Here is a 19,274-nt window from a genome sequence, read left to right on the forward strand (position 1 = left end):
AGACATGAACTTTCTCTGGTGTGAATAAAAACAGGAAACGCTGCGTTTTACATAATAAGGGAAGACACACTGCAAAAACTCAAAATCTTTCCAAGAATATTTGTATTATTTCTTGTCAAAATGTCTCATTTCTAGTCAAAACTAATCTCTTTCCACTTAAAATAAGACTCATCACCTAAAAATGAACTTGTTTTTAGATCATTTTCACTTGTTTCAAACTAATTTTCACTTGAAATAAGTAGAAAAATCTGCCAGTGAAAGCAGGTTTTTTTGTGTGCTTGTAATAAGAAAGAAAAACTTGCTCCACTATCAGATTTTTCTACTTATTTCAAGTGAAAATCTGCTTGAAAGAAGTGAAAAGTGTTTAAAAACAAGCTACTTTTTATGTGATGAGTCTTATTTTAGGTAGAATGAGATTTGTTTTGACTGGAAATAACTGAAATAAGACAAATATTCTTGGTAAGATTTTGAGTTTTTTGCAGTGTAACGTGTGAACAACAAAAATACACCAATTATAATTTGTAATACAGAGTTTTGTGATAATTTGAAGTAACTTGACTTGAAGCCTGTTTTTCACTTCACTTCACTTCTTCACTCTATAAGAGGAAAAAAATTGCTCACGGCATGAGGGAAGACTTCTTTCAAGTATTTGGGTCAAAAACAAAAACCTACGGCCTGTGAGAGAGGCAGCACGGGGGGGCGGGGGTGGAGAGGGACCGGGGGGGACAGGAGGATAACAGGGCAGACAAACAAAACTCCTTTAGAAACACATGGACTTTCCCCACGTGAATCAATATTCAAGCCTTGATCCCCCCGTTGAGCAACGAGGCCAAAGAGAAGAGCGGAGCTGAAAGACAGAGGAGACAGAGGGAGGGCTGTGGGATGTCATGTGTAAAGAAGAAGCAGATTCTCATTGGAGGCCAAAGAGAAAAGAAGATCGCCATGCATGTTTGGAGGAGAAAAAAAACAAAAAAACGGGGGAAACAAGAGGAAAAGCAGCAAAGTGCATCCTATACTCGACTGAAGCCATCTTGATTGCACTGCCACACTCTGGGACTCGGGGACTCCAGGTCTCAGTATCATTGAGGTAAGTCCACAAAATCCCAAAAGATACAACATTTTCTATTATTTTAAACCAGTGCAGGAAAAGCAGGACATGCTCAGATGTTTTTGCACGGCACATTTGAAAAGATTTGAAAGATATCAACTAATTTCATGAACTAATTGTACTCCCTGTTGGACTTTTTGCAGATATTTGTTTGGAGGCAGATTGTTTTAATATATTCTGTATGTATTGTAATACTAAAAACAACATTACAAACCAGTTATTTGCTTATACTGTCGCGCTGTCTGCACTGTGTCAATATAAAGAAACCTGTTTTTGTCACATCAGCAGAGTGACTGACAGGTGCAGCCGGTTCACGGCTCATGAGTAAAATGAACAGATTTACAAAGTCAATAAACAATAAAACCTCATGTCATGTCTTTTAAATCCACCCTTTTGTTCATCATAATGTATAGAAATAGCATAGAAATAACAGTCAATTTCATGGTAGTGTTGAGAAAATATAGCCAAGAAAGAAGTAACGATTGATTGCAAGGACTTGGTGGAGAAAAATTCTGGCCTTTCCAAAAAAATTCAAAGCATGAAAAGCAGGTGTAATCTTTTGCCTTTATGAAAAACATGAGACATTACTATGAAATTGACGGTTATTTCTTGGCTATTTCTTGACATTATCACGTAACTAATTAACAGCCTGTAAATTAAAGGGTTACCAGATTATTAAAGGTGTTCAGAAATGGCCGTTTGTCCTGTTTGTCGCCAGTTTCCACGAGTTGCCGCACGAGTTTACCAGAGTAAGGAAAACAAATTTGATTGGTCGTTATCGAGCAGGCGGAATATTCAATGTTTGGGGCGAGACCGAGCTCGGTGTGTATACTGTGTATGTGTGTGTGTGTGCGAGTGTTTTTAGCTAACGTAGCTAACTGTTAGCTAGTAGGCTTGCTACATTATCCCATATCGGGGTCATTCCTATGTTCCCTCAGCCGTTCCCACATTTCTAACTTTTGTTATCACTGAAAATTAGGCCCTATGTTCCCACAGCCCTTTGGTCCCACCATTGGTTGTGTTTAGGCAATGAAGAAAAGAGTTGGTTAAGTTTAGTAAAAAGACCCGGTAGAGGCTAGACAGGCCAGATAGATAGATAGAGTCCAGTGGAAACATAGGGCCTAATTTTGAGAAAAATCTTAGAACTGTGGGAACATAGGCGGAAAAAAAACGACCCCATTTTTACAGTACTTTTACTCGGAAATAGAATTTTGCACAAAGTTTGGGCTCCATTGTCTGATAGATGAGTGATTACACTAATGTTAAGACTCATATTGGTCTCAAATTCAATTTTCTTTTCTGAATGCCTTTAAAATGTGTCTTGTTCCTTCTTTGTGCCTCAGTGTTTTACGGCTGCGGTGGCTTTGAAGCTTTGAAGCTTTGAAGCTTTGAGCTCCAGCAGAGGAATGATGTCCTCCAGGCTTAAGTGGCTGGTTGTGATCCAGCTGCTGCTGAATGAACAGGTTCTGTGCCGAGCTGCACCTCCTCCAGAGAGGAGCGCTCTGCCTCTGGGACCCGTCGAGGAGGAGGAGCATCGGTCCTTTCTAGGATCTCAACTCCAGACTGATCCGGTCGTGCAGAAAGAGGAGGAGGAGGAGCTGATCCAGTCGGCCGAACGTGTGATATCAGAGCTCAGGGAGAAGTTCGACGCGCCGGCGCTCCGGGAGCATCTGCACGACAACCAGGGGACCGTCAGCTGTGAGGAGCTTCTGTCGGCCAGCGCCATGGACGACCCTCTGAGCTCGGCGTTGCCCCGGGAGCTGCTGGGTCTGTCCCTGGCGCCGGTGCTGGTGGCGGCCGGATGCCCACACGAGGCCCAGACGCTGGTGCTGAAGCTGTACGAGCTGCTGGGGCCGGCCGACACGGACGAGCTGCTGATGGAGGTGTGTTGAAACAAATGAGGAATCAGATGGTCGAGACACAGCTGGCATCACATGGGGATCTCTTTATTTCAACACGGCACCGTAACCAGCGTAGGGTTGAGACAAATCCCAACATTACAAAGAGTGACATGCCTTTTTATATCAAACCCAGGCTATGTGTGTGTGTTGGGTGTACCGGCCTCATCCTGTTTATCAGATGATTTGGCAACCTTAAAGGGATATTCCGGCGTAAATTTAACCCATGATCCAACGCCGAGTTAGACCCCCCCCCTCGAGAGATTAAGTCTGCTAACCGCCAGCTTCTCCAGTTGTAGCAACGTTAGCAATGACCGCACCATACCAAACATTGCAGTATACGGATCCACTATCCACCGATCAAAAAGCCACTTACAGCCACAAATAATGCTCAGAACAGCACCAAACATCATCAACAGTACAAACAGGTTCCCAGCCCATAATACGAGGCATCAAACATCTGTTAGCTTAGCCTGGTTTCTATTGAAAAGAGACGAAAACAACTCACCCACTCTGCTCCAGTTATACGCTATGCAGCAACTTTCCGTGTCCGAGTCCAGGCACTGACACACATCCGAGTCCGACTGGCAGCACAAACATCTGGTTTCAGCCAGTGGCGTCCCTAGGCTAAAACATTCGGGGCTAAAGCCCCGGATGTTTTTTAATTAGCCCCGAATATTAATTTTCAAAAAAAAAAAAAAAAAAAAAATTTTTTTTTTTTTTTTTTTTTTTTTTTTTTTTAAGATCACATCCTCAAACTACGGTTATCTTATGTTGATGCTTCGATAAAACAGTGTTTTTGGACAGGTTTGAGTAACAATTAATTATATTTTTAAAAAGCCACTACTTTGGCTTTGGCACACAAGTGGTTAACACCTCCAGGTCGCACTTGACATCATTCACCCAAAACAGCGGCGCATTTAACTTGACAACAAATACCTGACAGCAGGCAGGTTTGACAACAGCAAGCTGCAGCTGTCTTTTGGTAGCTAGTAGCAGCTAAAGTGTATCAAGATGCCACAAAAAAGATTTCCATGTTTTCCCCCAAAGGTGGTCAGCAATCAAAAAGGTAATGGGAATAGAAATTATGTAAAAATGTATAATTTCGAAAAGAGTGTTGCAGCTGGAACTACAAGAGGGTAGTAGCTAACGTTAGCTAGCTAGCAGCTAGTTGATATTGCTCTGGTTGATATTACATGAGAAAAAAAGCAATCTGTAATTATTGGCATCTGTAAATGCAATTGTAGGGTGTGAGAATTGTGTACCTAGAAATAACTAAGTTTGGGCTTCTTCTAGAGGGGAAAGTTGCTGAAGTTAATGTGCTATAACATCGAACCATCTTGTTTATTTTCTTTTTCATGCATGATAGCAGCTAGTTAGCAGACAGGGATCCCGCACAGCCTGCCTCTTTTACTGTAGCTGCTAATGTGTTAAATGGAAACACAATGTGTTGTTACGTAGCTAGCTAATGTCAGTACATAGAACTAAATTCAAAATGGGTCATTCATTTGATGATCTGTGGATTGCATCGTTTTCACCTTTTTCACCAATGATGGAGAATGTCTCTATGCCTAAAAATTTCGGCGCGCGCTCTGCGCGCGCATATATTGCATGTGTCACTCTTCCGGGCTAAGCCCCGGATGTGTCAAAATCCTAGAGACGCCCCTGGTTTCAGCACAAACATCTGGCACCGACAGGCAGTGACCACCACACTGACCACTTGATTCCCCGGGGTCCAGCCTTTAGACTCCACCAGCTCTCTCCCTCTGTCACTTTTAGCCTCCATTTCCAGCACATAGCCCCCACCGAAGCTGCCCCTCTTTCACTTTACTCCTCCATTTCCTTCAGCTTGTCTTCAGTAAACTCTGTCTCAAACTGATAGTGGCGCCCATCGAAATGAAACCAGTCGTTGTTGTTCTCAAACTCCATAAACTCAGCCGTGTTGTCCCTTCTGTTATGTCTGCTTCAATGTGTTACAGACAGTCTCTTCCGCAACGAACGGCGTCCTGATCATGTGTGTGACGTCGCGTCTGATCTCGCACTTGTTTACGTGATTCTCTCCGTTCATTTCCCTGTGAACACTCGATAATAACTTTTATAAACTGATAGGCAAGATACATAGGAACTTGGCTGCATTATATGGACATATGTGGTCAGTGTGGTGGTCAATGCATGTCGGTGGCCACTGAAACCAGATGTTTGTGCTGCTAGGAAGACTCGGACGTGCGTTGTCAGTGCCTGGACTCGGACACGGAAAGTTGCTGCATAGCGTATAACTGGAGCAGAGTGGGTGAGTTGTTGTTTTCGTCTCTTTTCAATAGAAACCAGGCTAAGTTAACAGATGTTTGATGCCTCGTATTATGGGCTGGGACCCTGTTTGTACTGTTGATGATGTTTGGTGCTGTTCTGAGCATTATTTGTGGCTGTAAGTGGCTTTTTGATCGGTGGATAGTGGATCAATATACTGCGCTGTTTGGTATGGAACGGCCATTGCTAACGTTGCTACAACTGGAGAAGCTGGCGGTTAGCAGACTTAATCTCTCGAGGGGGGGTCTAACTCGGTGTTACGGTGCGTTGGACCATGGGTTAAATTTACGCCGGAATATCCCTTTAACCCAAAAGGGAAAAGAGGGAGCTTAGTATAATTTATCTTGGACTTTGGTTCTTATCACTATGCACTGCAAAAACTCAAAATATCAACTCAAACCAAGAATATTTGTCTTATTTCTAGTCAAAACAAATCTCATTCTACTTAAAATAAGACTCATCACATTAAAAAGTAGTTTGTTTTAAGACACTTTTTTACTTCTCTCAAGCAGATTTTCACTTGAAATAAGTAGAAAAATCTGATAGTGGAGCAAGTTTTTCTTTCTTATTACAAGTAGGCTACAAAAAACTTGCTTTGACTGGCAGATTTTTCTACTTATTTCAAGTGAAAATTTGTTCGAAACAAATGGAAATGATCTAAAAAACAAGTTCATTTTTAGGTGATGGTTCTTATTTTTTATGTGAAAAGAGATTAGTTTTGACTAGAAATGAGACATTTTGACAAGAAATAAGACAAATATTCTTGGGAAGATTTTGAGCTTTTGCAGTGTGTGTGTGTGTGTGTGTGTGGTGCATTTACCAATATTTCCTGGCTGTCCTGATGTTTTTGTCAGGTTGTCATGGTAACCTAGTTCAAATCTCAGGTGTCCTGGGTTTCGCAATCCTAATAATAGCGCCTATACCAAAACATGAGGTCATATCATATGATTTTCACTTTTATTCTCCTACAGGTGCAGAGTCTGATAGAGAGGAGGATGAGGATGACGAGGAAGAAGTCGGCGTCGGCGTCTACACCACCGGCATCTTCGCAGAGTACTACTACGGACCGCCACATGGAGGCCGTGATGTTTAACATCCAGCAGCTGGGGCTGATGGGAGAAGAACCAACATCTTCCTCCTCCTCCTCCTCCTCCTCGTCCTCGAAGCCGGAGGGGCGTTGTGCAGGTGTAGTGTATTATCCACCTTAATTTTCTTACTTTAATAACTTAAAGTATTGTATGTTCTTCTTTGTTTGTATGCAGGGCCGTTGCTAGGAATTCTGGGCCCCCTTAAAGAATACTAAAGTGGGCCCCTCCCCCTAACTTTTCCTTTTTTTTTCTTAGACTATGTATGTTTTATCGTTTTTTATTTAGCCTTCTTTGTTTTGATGCTAATGCAGCATTACACTGCAAAAACTCAAGTATCTTAGCAAGAATATTTGTCTTATTTCTAGTCAAAATGTAATTTCTAGTCAAAACAAATCTCATTCTACTTAAAATAAGACTCATCATATTAAAAGCAGCTTGTTTTTAGACACTTTTTACTTCTTTCAAGCAGATTTTCACTTAAAATAAGTAGAAAAATCTGACAGTGGATCAAGTTTTTCTTCCTTATTACAAGCACAAAAAACTTACTTTCACTGGCAGATTTTTCTATTTATTGTGAATTTAAGTGAAAATTATCTAAAAACAAGGTAATTTTTAGGTGATGAGTCTTATTTTAAGTGGAAAGAGATTAGTTTTGACTAGAAATGAGACAAATATTCTTGGAAAGATGTTGAGTTTTTACAGTGTACTATGAGTATTCATCAACACATCAATATACCACACAGGCTGGACCAGGGTGAACGCCACCACGCTGGTCGGAGCGGCCGTGGACGGGACCACAGAGAGTCTGGAAGAGGCCGTGAGCAGCTGTGAGCGACTGGGAGCTCGGTGCGCCGGCGTCACCAGCACCGGGACGACAACACACAACATGTACCGGGCGGTGCTGAGGAGAGGCAGCCGCGTCATGCCGTCGTCGCCATCAGACTCCTCAGGGTCCGAGTGCTGGATCCGCCGGTGCAGCGCCGAGGAGGAGGAGGAGGAGGAGTCAGGTCAGTTAGTCTTTAGTTAGTCTTGTCACACACACAAATGGACACACACTAACTACCACACACACACACGCACACACACACACACTTTTCCTACAGTTGTCAGGTCAGAAAGTTTTGTATGTACCTCTCTATCTTCCTGTTGTAGTTAAAGCAGAAGTAAGCGATATTTTTGTGTTAATATAAGTCTTAAATAGTTGTATCTTCCGACAGCAATCACTTACATAGAGTGTTTGGTCTGAAACACGGGTCTGTCAGTCACTCTGCTCTGCTCTGAGCCCAGGAGAAAACTTTCCTTGTATCCTACAACCTTTATCCAATGAGGAGAGAGAACGGCATAAAGGGGCAGTCCTCTCTGTGTGTGCAGCCAAGGGATGCGCCTGAATGTGGTGATGTAGGGACGAGGACCAATAGATCCATGACGAGGGCGGGGGCTGCTAACTCCATCGGCTGACAGGAAGTTATGGTGCGTTCAAGGAAACTCGTAACTCGTGTTTTTCCGACCTGTGAACTCGTACCAGTTCGATCTGGTACGACTTCACGGGTCAGAAGTTACGAGTGGCCGTTATAGTGACTTTCACAGGTAAAACAGGTCGGAGAAACACGAGTGGGTTGCCTGGAACGCTACAAAGTCGTAAGTCGTGACTTGAAGCTGTAATTTACGGTTTCAAAAGCCTGCCTGGAACGCAGCATTAGCCAAAACGACCGGATCGCTTACTTCTGCTTTAATGGACTCGTTGCTGTTAATATTGTTCTTTAGCTATTTAAACTGAAAATACACATTTCCCCATTTTGGTCATGTTGAACACATTGTTTTACACGTATCCTAAACTACTGAGGCTCTTCTCAACCATTTCACACCATTAAACCTGCTGTTTACATGTTCTACTCCTCAGCTAATGCTCGATCTATATGCTTCAACAATGTTCTTCTGCTGTCACGTTACAATGTATTTCAGTAGGCATTAACTTTTTTCTTAATTCAGGAATTTTTCAAACTTTTCTTCGACAATTCATGTAATTTCCAGCCATTTCATACAAAGTCTCACATCTTCTACTTTTAAATATATTCATAGCCATTGCTTCGGCTATGTTAGTGCTGGTTCATCAGTTGTCCTTCCTGTCAGGTTAGCTGCAGATTTCAACTATTTAACCATTACATTTAAACATGCAGGATTTCAATGTTCTCTTCTCCTTTTAGTATTTCTACTGCTTTTTACCTTTAAAAAGGCATTCATCTCACACTACAAGTTATATGTTTCAGCTTTTTCCCTCCTAGGGATGAATAAAGTATTCCTCTACTCTCTACTCTACTCTACTCTACTCTAACATTAGTCTTTTCAACATTGCTTTAGCAGTTTCATCAACTAATTTAGCATTGATTCAACAATTTCTTCAGCTCATTCAGCATTGCTTCAGCAACAGCGTTCAGCTGCTTTCAGCATTCACACTCATTTTCTTCAGGAAATGCTATCTTTTTCTAGTTAGTCTTTATTGTCTCCCTCTTTACATACAGCAACACACTCACATTACTCTCCACATACCACAACAGGTCGAGCTCGGATGAGGCGCAGCGCCCCGAGGAGCTGCATCAACAAGAGCGAGGAGCGAGTGTACAACGTGGTGGAGTGGATCCCGGCCGTCAGCACGCTCTACAACCTGGGCACGGCCGTGTACTACGCCTCGGTCTGTAGAAAAAAATAACATACAGTATATATATATAGAACGTAGCCTATATATCGTCCTATTTGGGCCTTTACTTTTCCTTCTCCTTTTCAAACTCTTACCAAGAATATTTGTCTTATTTCTAGTCAAAACAAATCTCATTGTACTTAAAATAAGACTCCTCACATTAAAAAGTAGCTTAATTTTAGACACTTTTTACTTCGTTAAAGCATATTCTCACTTGAAATAAGTAGAAATATCTGATAGTGGAGCAAGTTTTTCTTCCTTATTAGTACAAGCACAAAAAATTTGCTTTCACTAACCGATTTTTCTACTTATTTCAAGTGAAAATTTGTTTGAAACAAGTGAAAATGATCTAAAAACAAGTTCATTTTTGGGTGATGAAGTGGAAAGAGAGTAGTTTTGACTAGAAATGAGACATTTTGACAAGAAATAAGACAAATATTCTTGGAAAGATTTTGAGTTTTTGCAGTGTAGAGAGAGTCCAGTGGGAACATAGGGCTGTGGGACGCTCCCCTTTACAACGTGGCATAACTTTCTTTTCATTGGTCTGGTTGTTTTCAACATTTTATGTCATTTTTCTAAAAAAAATACCACAACAGGTGAACTGCTCGGCGACGGCCAAGGAGAGGGCCATCCTCAGCGCCGTGGACCTGGGCACCGACGCGCTCATGGTGGCCACGGGCGGCACGGCCGGCGTGGCGGGCTACGCGCTGGGCGCCGGCGTGAAGACCGGCGTGAAGGCCGGCGTCAGGTACCTGCTCAACTCCATGAAGCAGGAAGACGACGATGTGCTGGTGAACCAGTTCAGCTGGGAGGAAGGTGTCATCACCATCCAGTAGACGCAGCCGAGGGTTCATCAGTTTATGTTTTGATGTTTTTTAAAGGGATAGTTCAATATTTTATCAAATTCTCCTCTCACCATAACCCCTATAGTCACAGCAGTAGGTTCATCACCTTTAATTATCTCATAACTGAAAAACTCTGACAAGTCAAACTTTAGGATGTGTTGGACTAATTAATCTGTCTAACCATCTATGACACCTGAAACGGTAAACACAGCTGATCGATCGATATAAATCACCGAGTTGAAATCACTTTCAGTCATTGAAAACAGCTGGTTCTTGAATGTAATTCGGTCAAAGTGAGACATAACCTCAAGATTTTTTCTGTTAGGTTATACATGATGTACATGCTGACAAAGTTAGACATATCTGCTCGGAGAAAATCGCTTTGTTACTTTCGTCCCACGTTACGTTCATCTTCTCTCTCTCTCTCTTTTTTTTTTACGGTAAAAAAAAAAGATATATATATACTATATTGTGCATTGAATTCATATACATGAATATATATGTTTATTTGAAAGCTCCCGCGGTGTTTTTGACCCAGCTCTGCCTGTTGTTTCTATACTGAATATCCTGCGATTGGACACGGAAGTGATGTTTTAGAATGTGATGACGTAGCCACTAGCCATTCCCATAGGGGTTATGGTGAGAGGAGAATGTGCCAAAATGTTGAACTATCCCTTTAAATCAAAGACACAGGATCAGTGTTTGTTCACAGACGCGGTTGTTGATTTGGTTACAGACAGTGTTGTTTTACTCAGTGGATTATCACAAACACATCTTGAAAAAAAAAAGAAGCTTTTTTTCTGTTTCTGAGACGGTATACACACACACACACACACACACACACACACACACACACACACACACACACACACACACACACACACACACACACACACACACACACACACACACACACACACACACACACACACACACACACACACACACACACACACACACACACACACACACACACACACACACACACACACACACACACACACACACACACACCTTATTTTACAGTTAAACACAACTGTTTTTATTCATTTAGTTTGTAAATCAAAGTAAATTAGCTGTTTTGTTGTTGCTTTTTAGAGGAAGACAGTGTAACCCTTACAAAATAAAATGAACATGCAGTTAGAGTAGAGTACACTGCAAAAACTCAAAATCTTTCCAAGAATATGTGTCTTATTTCTTGTCAAAATGCCTCATTTCTAGTCAAAACTAATCTCTTTCCACTTTAAATAAGACTCATCACCTAAAAATGTACTTGTTTTTAGATAATTTCCATTAGTTTCAAACTAATTTTCAATTGAAATAAGTAGAAAAATCTGCCAGTGAAAGGAAGTTTTTTGTGCTTGTAATAATAATGGAAAACTTGATCCACTGTCAGATTTTTCTACTTATTTTAAGTGGAGTATTTGCTTGAAAAAAGTAAAAATTATCTAAAAACAAACTACTTTTTAAATGTGATGAGTCTTATTTTAAGTATAATTAGATTTATTTTGACTAGAAATTAGACATTTTGACTAGAAATAAGACAAATATTCTTGGTAAGATTTTGATTTTTGCAGTGTAAAGAGTCGATAACATTATATAACTGTAAATGATCAGTAACAGTAGTTGAGCCTCAGATGAAGAAATAAAACATATTTTTGCGTAGTCAGATAAAGTAGTCATACAGTAGACAACTGATCATATGATATTATGCGGTGACATTAAAACAGAACTGGTCTCAGGAAACTCATCAAATTTCTCCTCCTCCTCTGTTTTCTCTCCTTCCTCATTCTTGTCGTTTTGCTTCCTCCTTTCGAAAACCTCATGTCGGGTCAGAGTCACGTTGTCACCTCTGGTGTAACTGCAGGGACAGTAGACTGGTAACTAAATGTTTTTTTGTTTCATATGTGTGGTTTCTTTTCCTGTAAATGTTAATAAATTGTATATTAAACGTGTGTGTGTGTGTGCAGTTTTCTGTCAGTGTTGTGTATCCGAGCAGAGGACATGATGTTTGCAATTAACACAACAAGAGAAGAGTCAGTGGCTGCACAATCACACTGAACAACAGTCCAACACTTCATCATTCAGTTATGAACGTTACTTAAAGGGATTGTAGTGGCAATTTAGCTACCAACAAAAAAAAGGCCACTTGAGGGAATCTGAAGTCGTTTTCAACTCCTGGTGGTGTGTGAAAAATGAGGTCCTCCATTGGCAATAAGTTTGACACTTTATTAATTTTACATCTTTAAAAAACACCTACAAAAGGCCGGGTGCTAATTAAACTTAAAAATGAGCTCATACAAAAATGCTAAGACGGTGATACAAAACTTATTCAGCCCTCTCACACACACACAGACACGGTTGAAAAACTGTGTGGCTTCCCTGATCCTGATTCCCTGACACTACTGAGCTCTGTCTCCCTCATCTAACCTCTGTCTGCCTGATTACCACCCAAGCCCACAGGTGTGCAGGTAGACCCTACCAACCACAGTGCCTCACCACTGACACACCCACACTCATTCGTTCACACCCACACACACACACACACACACACACACACACAAATGCAAATTGGCTACAACACACCGGCCCCTAATTGTTACTGTATAATAACACAACAATTCAACACACTCAAACAACTGGAGCCAATTACTATGCATTTTTTAAAAGTCCCATTCAATAATGTTCATGTGTCCATAGTCCAACTTTGACGCCAACGTATGACGTAAATCTTCATAAGAGCCTTCAACCAGCTTCCAGTGGAAGAAGGATCTTCATAATTAGTCGCTCCAATATGTTGTACTTGATCTGATCTTTGACAGACCGCACAAACCGTTGTGTGTCAGGAAAGGTCTGTATAGTACCCTCCCCAACAGCCAGGATCTGAGAGGAGCAGAAGAGTCCACCACAAGATCAACATCTCCTGCGCCAAATCTTCTCTTGTCCTCGATCCAACTTTGTTTCTCCTTAATAGAGGTGAATATCCCAAATGTGTGATAAGAGATCTTGAGCTTGCCTCCAGCGTAGTCTGAAAGCAGGTGATTTCTTCCACAATGTCCCAGCTGTTCATTAATGTGGCGTAAAGTGAGAGTGGGGATGTGCTGATCTTCAACAAGAATGACAAGATGTTTCGTGTCATCTGGCATAGCTGTTTTGCTGCGCTGTCCTCCCATTCCCAAAAGCCCATTTTCCAGCACTGGGTCGAGTTTGTAAACGTAACTGCTTTTCTTCACTCCAGATGTTTCAATTTTCAGTGCGGCTGTTCCACCACTGAATCTTTCCCTGTTGGCAACACTGAATTATGGCGTTCTCAGCTGTCGTAGTATCTTCAAGAGGCAAGATTTGCTCACCCAACGTGGCTCTGAATTCTCTCATCTCCTTCTCAACTTTGTTCTTTTGTCGAGTCATGTCAAGCCCATTACTCAACACAGATGCTCCTATTTCGTTCCTCTTCTGAGTCAACTGTAACACCTTTGCGTTTGGTGCATCTTTGATGATCACAGTGTTTACCATGGCCTCACCTTTGACCTCTGGCTTTCCATCTGTTGAACTTTCATTACAATTGTGGTCGTATTGCTTCAGTTCCTCTATGTGAGCAATGGATATTGGATTAGCAGTAATGGTGCGACAGATGCTGTTACTCTCACTGCCTCCTCTCAGTGGTCCATTGATAACCCAGCCCAACAGAGTTTTGACGGCATAGGGTTCTTCACCATTACTGTTTATCACCTCCCATGGCTGCATTACCTTTGGAACGTTGGTTCCGATTAACAGTTCCACATCAGCATCAATGACAGGAATTTCCACAGAGCTGAGATGAGACCAGGCACTCAATTCTTCCTGCCGTGGAATGTTATCACGGGTCACAGGCATCTTGCATTGTGTGTACACCAGTGGCGGCTGGTGACTGAAAAAATTAGGGAGGACAGGAGGAACACCAGTCCACGGCCTCATTTTATTTTATAGCACTACTTCTCCCTACTTTATTATATTCAATGAAAATTAAACAGTAAAACAATGTCTTACAAGATTTCTTAAAAACAACATAATTTTATTAAATCTTACTGTTTTCAGATTAACACAGGCCTAATGAAAAAGACAGAGCCATGATCTTGGATGTGGGATGTAAAAAAAAAAAAAAAAAAGCAGGCCAGTGTTCAACACCTGTAAATGCCACAGTGGGGATTTACACCCTCTGATTTAAAAAGGAAAAACAAAAACCATGAAAATCTGTAATTATTAATAACAAAACAAAGTGTTCCACTCAAATTACATACATATTTGGCTTTTACCTCTTAGATATAGCTATGCTTTTACCTGAGCTGATGGCGGAGAAAAAAAAAAAAAGTCCGGTCGTGTCTTTGTTTACCCTCCAGCTGCCCAGGTCACGTAACTGAAAACTATTAACAATCTCTCTGACTGCTTCTCTCTGATATCTCCTAACAGTTTATCCAGAAATCTGCTGAAATTTCCTTTCAAATCGATGCCAATATCTCTGAAAATTCCGTATTTCTTGTGCTAGGAGCAGCATAACTGTACGTTCACACCAAAAGCTTCCAAAGCGTCAAAAACGCTCGAGGGGGGGCGTCAGACAAGACAGCTCCCAAAACGGCAAATATTTTCAGCCGCTTTGGCCGCTCGTCTGGTGACTGACGTCAAAGTTCGATCGCGCTAGTCATTGGGGAGCCGAAATACAAAAAAAAGAAAAAACAGGCAACCGACGGACATCTCTATTCTGACAGGCTGCCGCCGGTTGCCGCTTGACCGCGTCATAGCTCATTACCCTAAAGTTAAACCTGGCTCAACTTTTCATCTGGTGAAGCTTTGGAAGCTCTGGAAGCGCGGCAACGCCTGTTGACGCTTTGGACGCTCAGTGTCGCCGGGCGCTCATTGAAAATGAATTGACTTCCGGCGTTTTTGACGCTTTGGAAGCTTTTGGTGTGAACGCACAGTAAGCAGCACGGCTGGGAGTGAAAGTTTGGCACACATAGCAACAGTAACCAAGGGGGGTTGGAGAACTGTCATTGGACCAACCTGCTGTCAATCTTGTGTTCTGATTGCTGATTGGTACAGAAGAGCCTCCTCCGTCATGACGTCATTTTACGTGTCTTAGCCAATCACAGGTCAGGATGAAGACATCCTAAATGCATTGAGTCAATGGAAGAAGATCCCGCCCCGAGGCCAGTTAGGGAGGTAAAAATCTTGCCACCTCCGTAGAGCCCCCACCTTCCTGCTCCCTGCTCCTCACACAGCCTGCTCTGTCTCCTGAGCCTGCTGGCGGCGCAGTTGAGCCGTTTTAAGTGGATTTTCTTCCAAAAAACAAACTTTTTTTATGATAAAATACATATATAATATTTTATAAATTATAGGCTACTGAGATTTGGTAATGATTTATTTCAACCAGTTACTCTTTCTTAAATAAAAAATAAATTTTCCTTTTGCCTCTCAAAAATAGAGGAGGACCAACCTCCTCTGCCTCAATGGACCAGCCTCCTCTGGTGTACACATCAGGTAAATTAAAGTAGGTGTTACTGTTGAGTGCAGCTATCTCCAATCCTGAGATGATGTGACTGTCCACAAACTTTTCTTGGTTCATTGTTTTCAATAGAAATTTAGCACTTCTTCCGCTGACATTTAGCTCCCTCATGAGTCGCTCGGAGCAGAAAGTGGCTGTGCTGCCGGGATCTAAGAACGCATAAGTGGTCAGTATCTTGCTACCTTTGTTGGCCTTGATCTGTACAGGTACAATAGCCAAGACACAATCCTGTGCTCCAGCCCCTATATGGCCACATGTCTTAGGAGAAACCGTGTGACTGTTCTCTGGTGTTTCCTGCTGTGCATCCTCTGACTTGATCTCTTTCTTTGAATGAATGTGGAGGATGGTAGGATGCTTTAGGTTACACAATTTGCAAGACAGACGCCTATGACAGTCTTTACTCATGTGTCCAACAGTTAAACACCCGAAGCAAGCACCTTTCTCTTTTAAAAAGTCAATTTTCTCTTGGTGTAACTTCTTCTCCATTATGGGACATGACTCCAGTTTGTGACCCTCTTCACACAGCAGACAAAACACATTTGTTGATTTATCAGGTAAGTTATTTTCCTTTTGCACTTGAGTCACAGGTTTAGCATTGACAGCCGTCACAGAAGTTGCAAAACTACTTCCTTTTCCATCGTATCGAGCATGAGAGACCTTGTTTCCACTTTTGTGATTTGGTGATGAAATGACTGTGTCCTGAATGTTTCCAAAAAGTGGATTAGAAACAATAGACACTTGTCTCTCAATGAAGTTGACAATGTCACTGAAGCCTGCTTGACGTTGGTGCCTCTCCTGCAGCTCATAAGCAGTGCTCCTCCATTTTTCCCTCAATTTATAAGGTAGCTTCAGGATCATGACACGCATATTGGAAGGCATGTTCATCTCTGACATGTAACTGATATCCTCCATAGCATTACAACAGACACGGAGAAACAATGAAAAAGCTTGCAAAGCCTTGATGTCCTCTGACTTCACCTGTGGCCATCCCAGGGCTTTCTCCATATATGCACTGGCTATTTTTTGCTCATTTCCAAATCGTTCCTTTAACAGTTCTTTTGCTCTTTCATATCCTCTGTCAGGTGGCATGTGTTGACAGCTCTTAATCAGTTCTTTTGGTTGTCCTTTTGTGTATTGTTCTAGGAAATACAGGCAGTCCATACTGCTGGCAGCCTTTCCTTCCACTCCGTGCTGAAAGGCTCTTATGAACGCAATGTATTCAAGTGGGTCTCCATCAAAGGTAGGTATATCTCTTGGAGGGAGTGACAATGAAGACTGTTGCTGTATCAGAAGGGCTGTAATGTCATTTTGACGTTGCATGATGGTTAACAGATTGCCTTGATTCACATCAGTTTGCATTAGGTCATTGTGTTGAATGGGTTCCTGTGTAAAATACATGGTGGGTTGCTGTGTGTGATGCACATGAGATGTTTCTTGAAATCTTTGAGGCATGCTTGGTTGTGGATTCATAACATAAGGACTTGGTCCACCATGTGCAACATTTTCCTTGGGTCGTGCACCCATGGATATGGCAGCTTTGTGGCCTCCTAATGGTGGATGATGGACCTGGTGGTTTGACTTTGTGGGCTGTCCGTCCATTGAAATTGCAGCCTTGCTGCCTCCTAGTGGTGGATGATGGAACTGGTGGTTTGACTGGTTGAACGGAGCCTCCATCAGCATAACAGCTTTGCTGCTGCCTATAGGTGGATGATGGAGCTGATGGTCTGACTTTATGGGCTGTGCATCCATTGACGTGGCAGCTTTGTTGTCTCGTAATGGTGGATGATGAAAATGATGGTTTAACTGATTGAACTGTGCCTCCACTGGCATTGCAGCCTTGCTGCCCCCTGATGGTGGATGATAGAACTGATGATCTGGCTTTTTAGGTTGTGCCTCCATTAGCATTGCCGTCTTGCTGCCTCCTGATGGTAGATGATAAAACTGATGGTTTGAACCTTGTGGAACAAATTCTATAGCAGAGGGTCTGAGGGATGATTTACGTTTTGATCTTTCCAGATACGAATTCATTCCATTTGAATGGGCTCTGGAGCTCTGACCATCCGATTCTCTGTACACAGTAACTTTTGCGGTGTGAGCAGCAATTTTACTTTGCAGTTCAAGAAGTTCCCTTTTCTTTCTGATTTGCTCCTCCTGAGCTTCCAGTTCATGTTTTTCTTTGAGGCAAGCTGCCATTGCAAGGAGAGCAGCCCTTTCAGCCTCTGCTTTTAGACATGCAGAGGAGGCTGAAGATCTTAAAGACCTGTAGCTGGAACGGCCAGCTGATGAACATGTTCTACGACCAACATTAGAAATACTATCACCAGGAACAATATCATCATTGACCACAGAAACGGCAGCATTGTCAAGCACGTTTGTATTTGCAGCAGCATAATCGTTAAGCACATCCTTGTTTCCAGCATCATCATCATCAAGCACATTTGCAACATCATCATCAGGCACATCTGTATTTGCAACAGGACCATCATCGCCTTCAACGTCGTAATCATCATCATCATCATCATCAACATCATCCTCTTGGTCATTTTTATCAAGCAACCACTCTTCAATTTTTTGTATTATTTCATTATTATTTTGCATTCGCGTTTCATACCATTCGTCTTGTTTTAATATTTCATCCGCAGGTAACATTGATTTCAATGATTGATGCAACTCTTTGATTTCCACACACAGCTTTAAGAACACTTCATACATTGTTTGCACCTCAGACACATTTTTCTTTGAAGTCATTAATTGTTGAACTTCCTTTTTTAAGTTATGGAGTTTCTTTATTTTGAGATTTCTTTCCTTTTGTTGTGATATTATTTTTGCTTCCAGTGCTTTAACTGTGAGTTTGATTGGTCTTTTATCACATCCACTTTCCATTTCACCTTGATTGACAGCTGCAGCCACGTCACCCATTTTGACTGATTTAAAGGCCAGAGGCTTTATTTGAAATGTAGCAGGATTTACCTGTATCCTTTTTGTGAGAAGGCCAATCTCTTCCACACGGCTTAACAATTCTTAATCAGTCCTACCGTGATTCTTCAGTGTTGCTTTGCCCAGGCTTTCTTTGTCTGCATCCACTTGATTGGAATCAGCTGGCATGGAATGGGGTGAGTGCAGCTTGAAGCTGAGTTTTTCAAAAAAATGTAGTGGCAATTTAGCTACCAACAAAAAAAAGGCCACTTGAGGGAATCTGAAGTCGTTTTCAACTCCTGGTGGTGTGTGAAAAATGAGGTCCTCCATTGGCAATAAGTTTGACACTTTATTAATTTTACATCTTTAAAAAACACCTACAAAAGGCCGGGTGCTAATTAAACTTAAAAATGAGCTCATACAAAAATGCTAAGACGGTGATACAAAACTTATTCAGCCCTCTCACACACACAGACACGGTTGAAAAACTGTGTGGCTTCCCTGATCCTGATTCCCTGACACTACTGAGCTCTGTCTCCCTCATCTAACCTCTGTCTGCCTGATTACCACCCAAGCCCACAGGTGTGCAGGTAGACCCTACCAACCACAGTGCCTCACCACTGACACACCCACACTCATTCGTTCACACACACACACACACACACACACACACACACACACACACACACACACACACACACACACACACACACACACACAAATGCAAATTGGCTACAACAGGGATAGTTCAACATTTTGGCAAATTGGCCCATTGCCATACGTAATCCCTATAGTCACAGCAGTAGGTTCGTTACCTTCACTGCAAAAACTCAAAATCTTACCAAGAATATTTGTCTTATTTCTAGTCAAAACAAATCTCA

At 41.9% G+C, this 19,274-nt stretch overlaps 1 protein-coding gene and 1 long non-coding RNA gene across 2 annotated transcripts in view; both read left to right on the forward strand.

Moving 5' to 3' along the window:
- The window catches only part of LOC310986485, a 252,456-nt gene extending 240,560 nt beyond the window's left edge, over positions 1 to 11,896 (forward strand). The window contains exon 2 of the long non-coding RNA XR_014595410.1: positions 11,519 to 11,896. This is a non-coding gene — a long non-coding RNA (uncharacterized lncRNA). The remainder of the gene's footprint in view (positions 1 to 11,518) is intronic.
- Positions 922 to 11,896, forward strand: apof (apolipoprotein F). Its single transcript, XM_083972397.1, has 6 exons — positions 922 to 1,087; positions 2,452 to 2,991; positions 6,285 to 6,498; positions 7,145 to 7,408; positions 8,957 to 9,090; positions 9,693 to 11,896. The coding sequence occupies exons 2-6, from the start codon at positions 2,515 to 2,517 to the stop codon at positions 9,930 to 9,932; spliced, it is 1,329 nt and encodes a 442-aa protein (XP_083828523.1). The 5' UTR covers positions 922 to 1,087; positions 2,452 to 2,514; the 3' UTR covers positions 9,933 to 11,896.
- Positions 11,897 to 19,274: the final 7,378 nt, after the last annotated feature.

This window comes from Trachurus trachurus (assembly GCF_905171665.1).
Source record: "Trachurus trachurus genome assembly, chromosome: 5".
Lineage (NCBI taxonomy): Eukaryota > Metazoa > Chordata > Actinopteri > Carangiformes > Carangidae > Trachurus > Trachurus trachurus.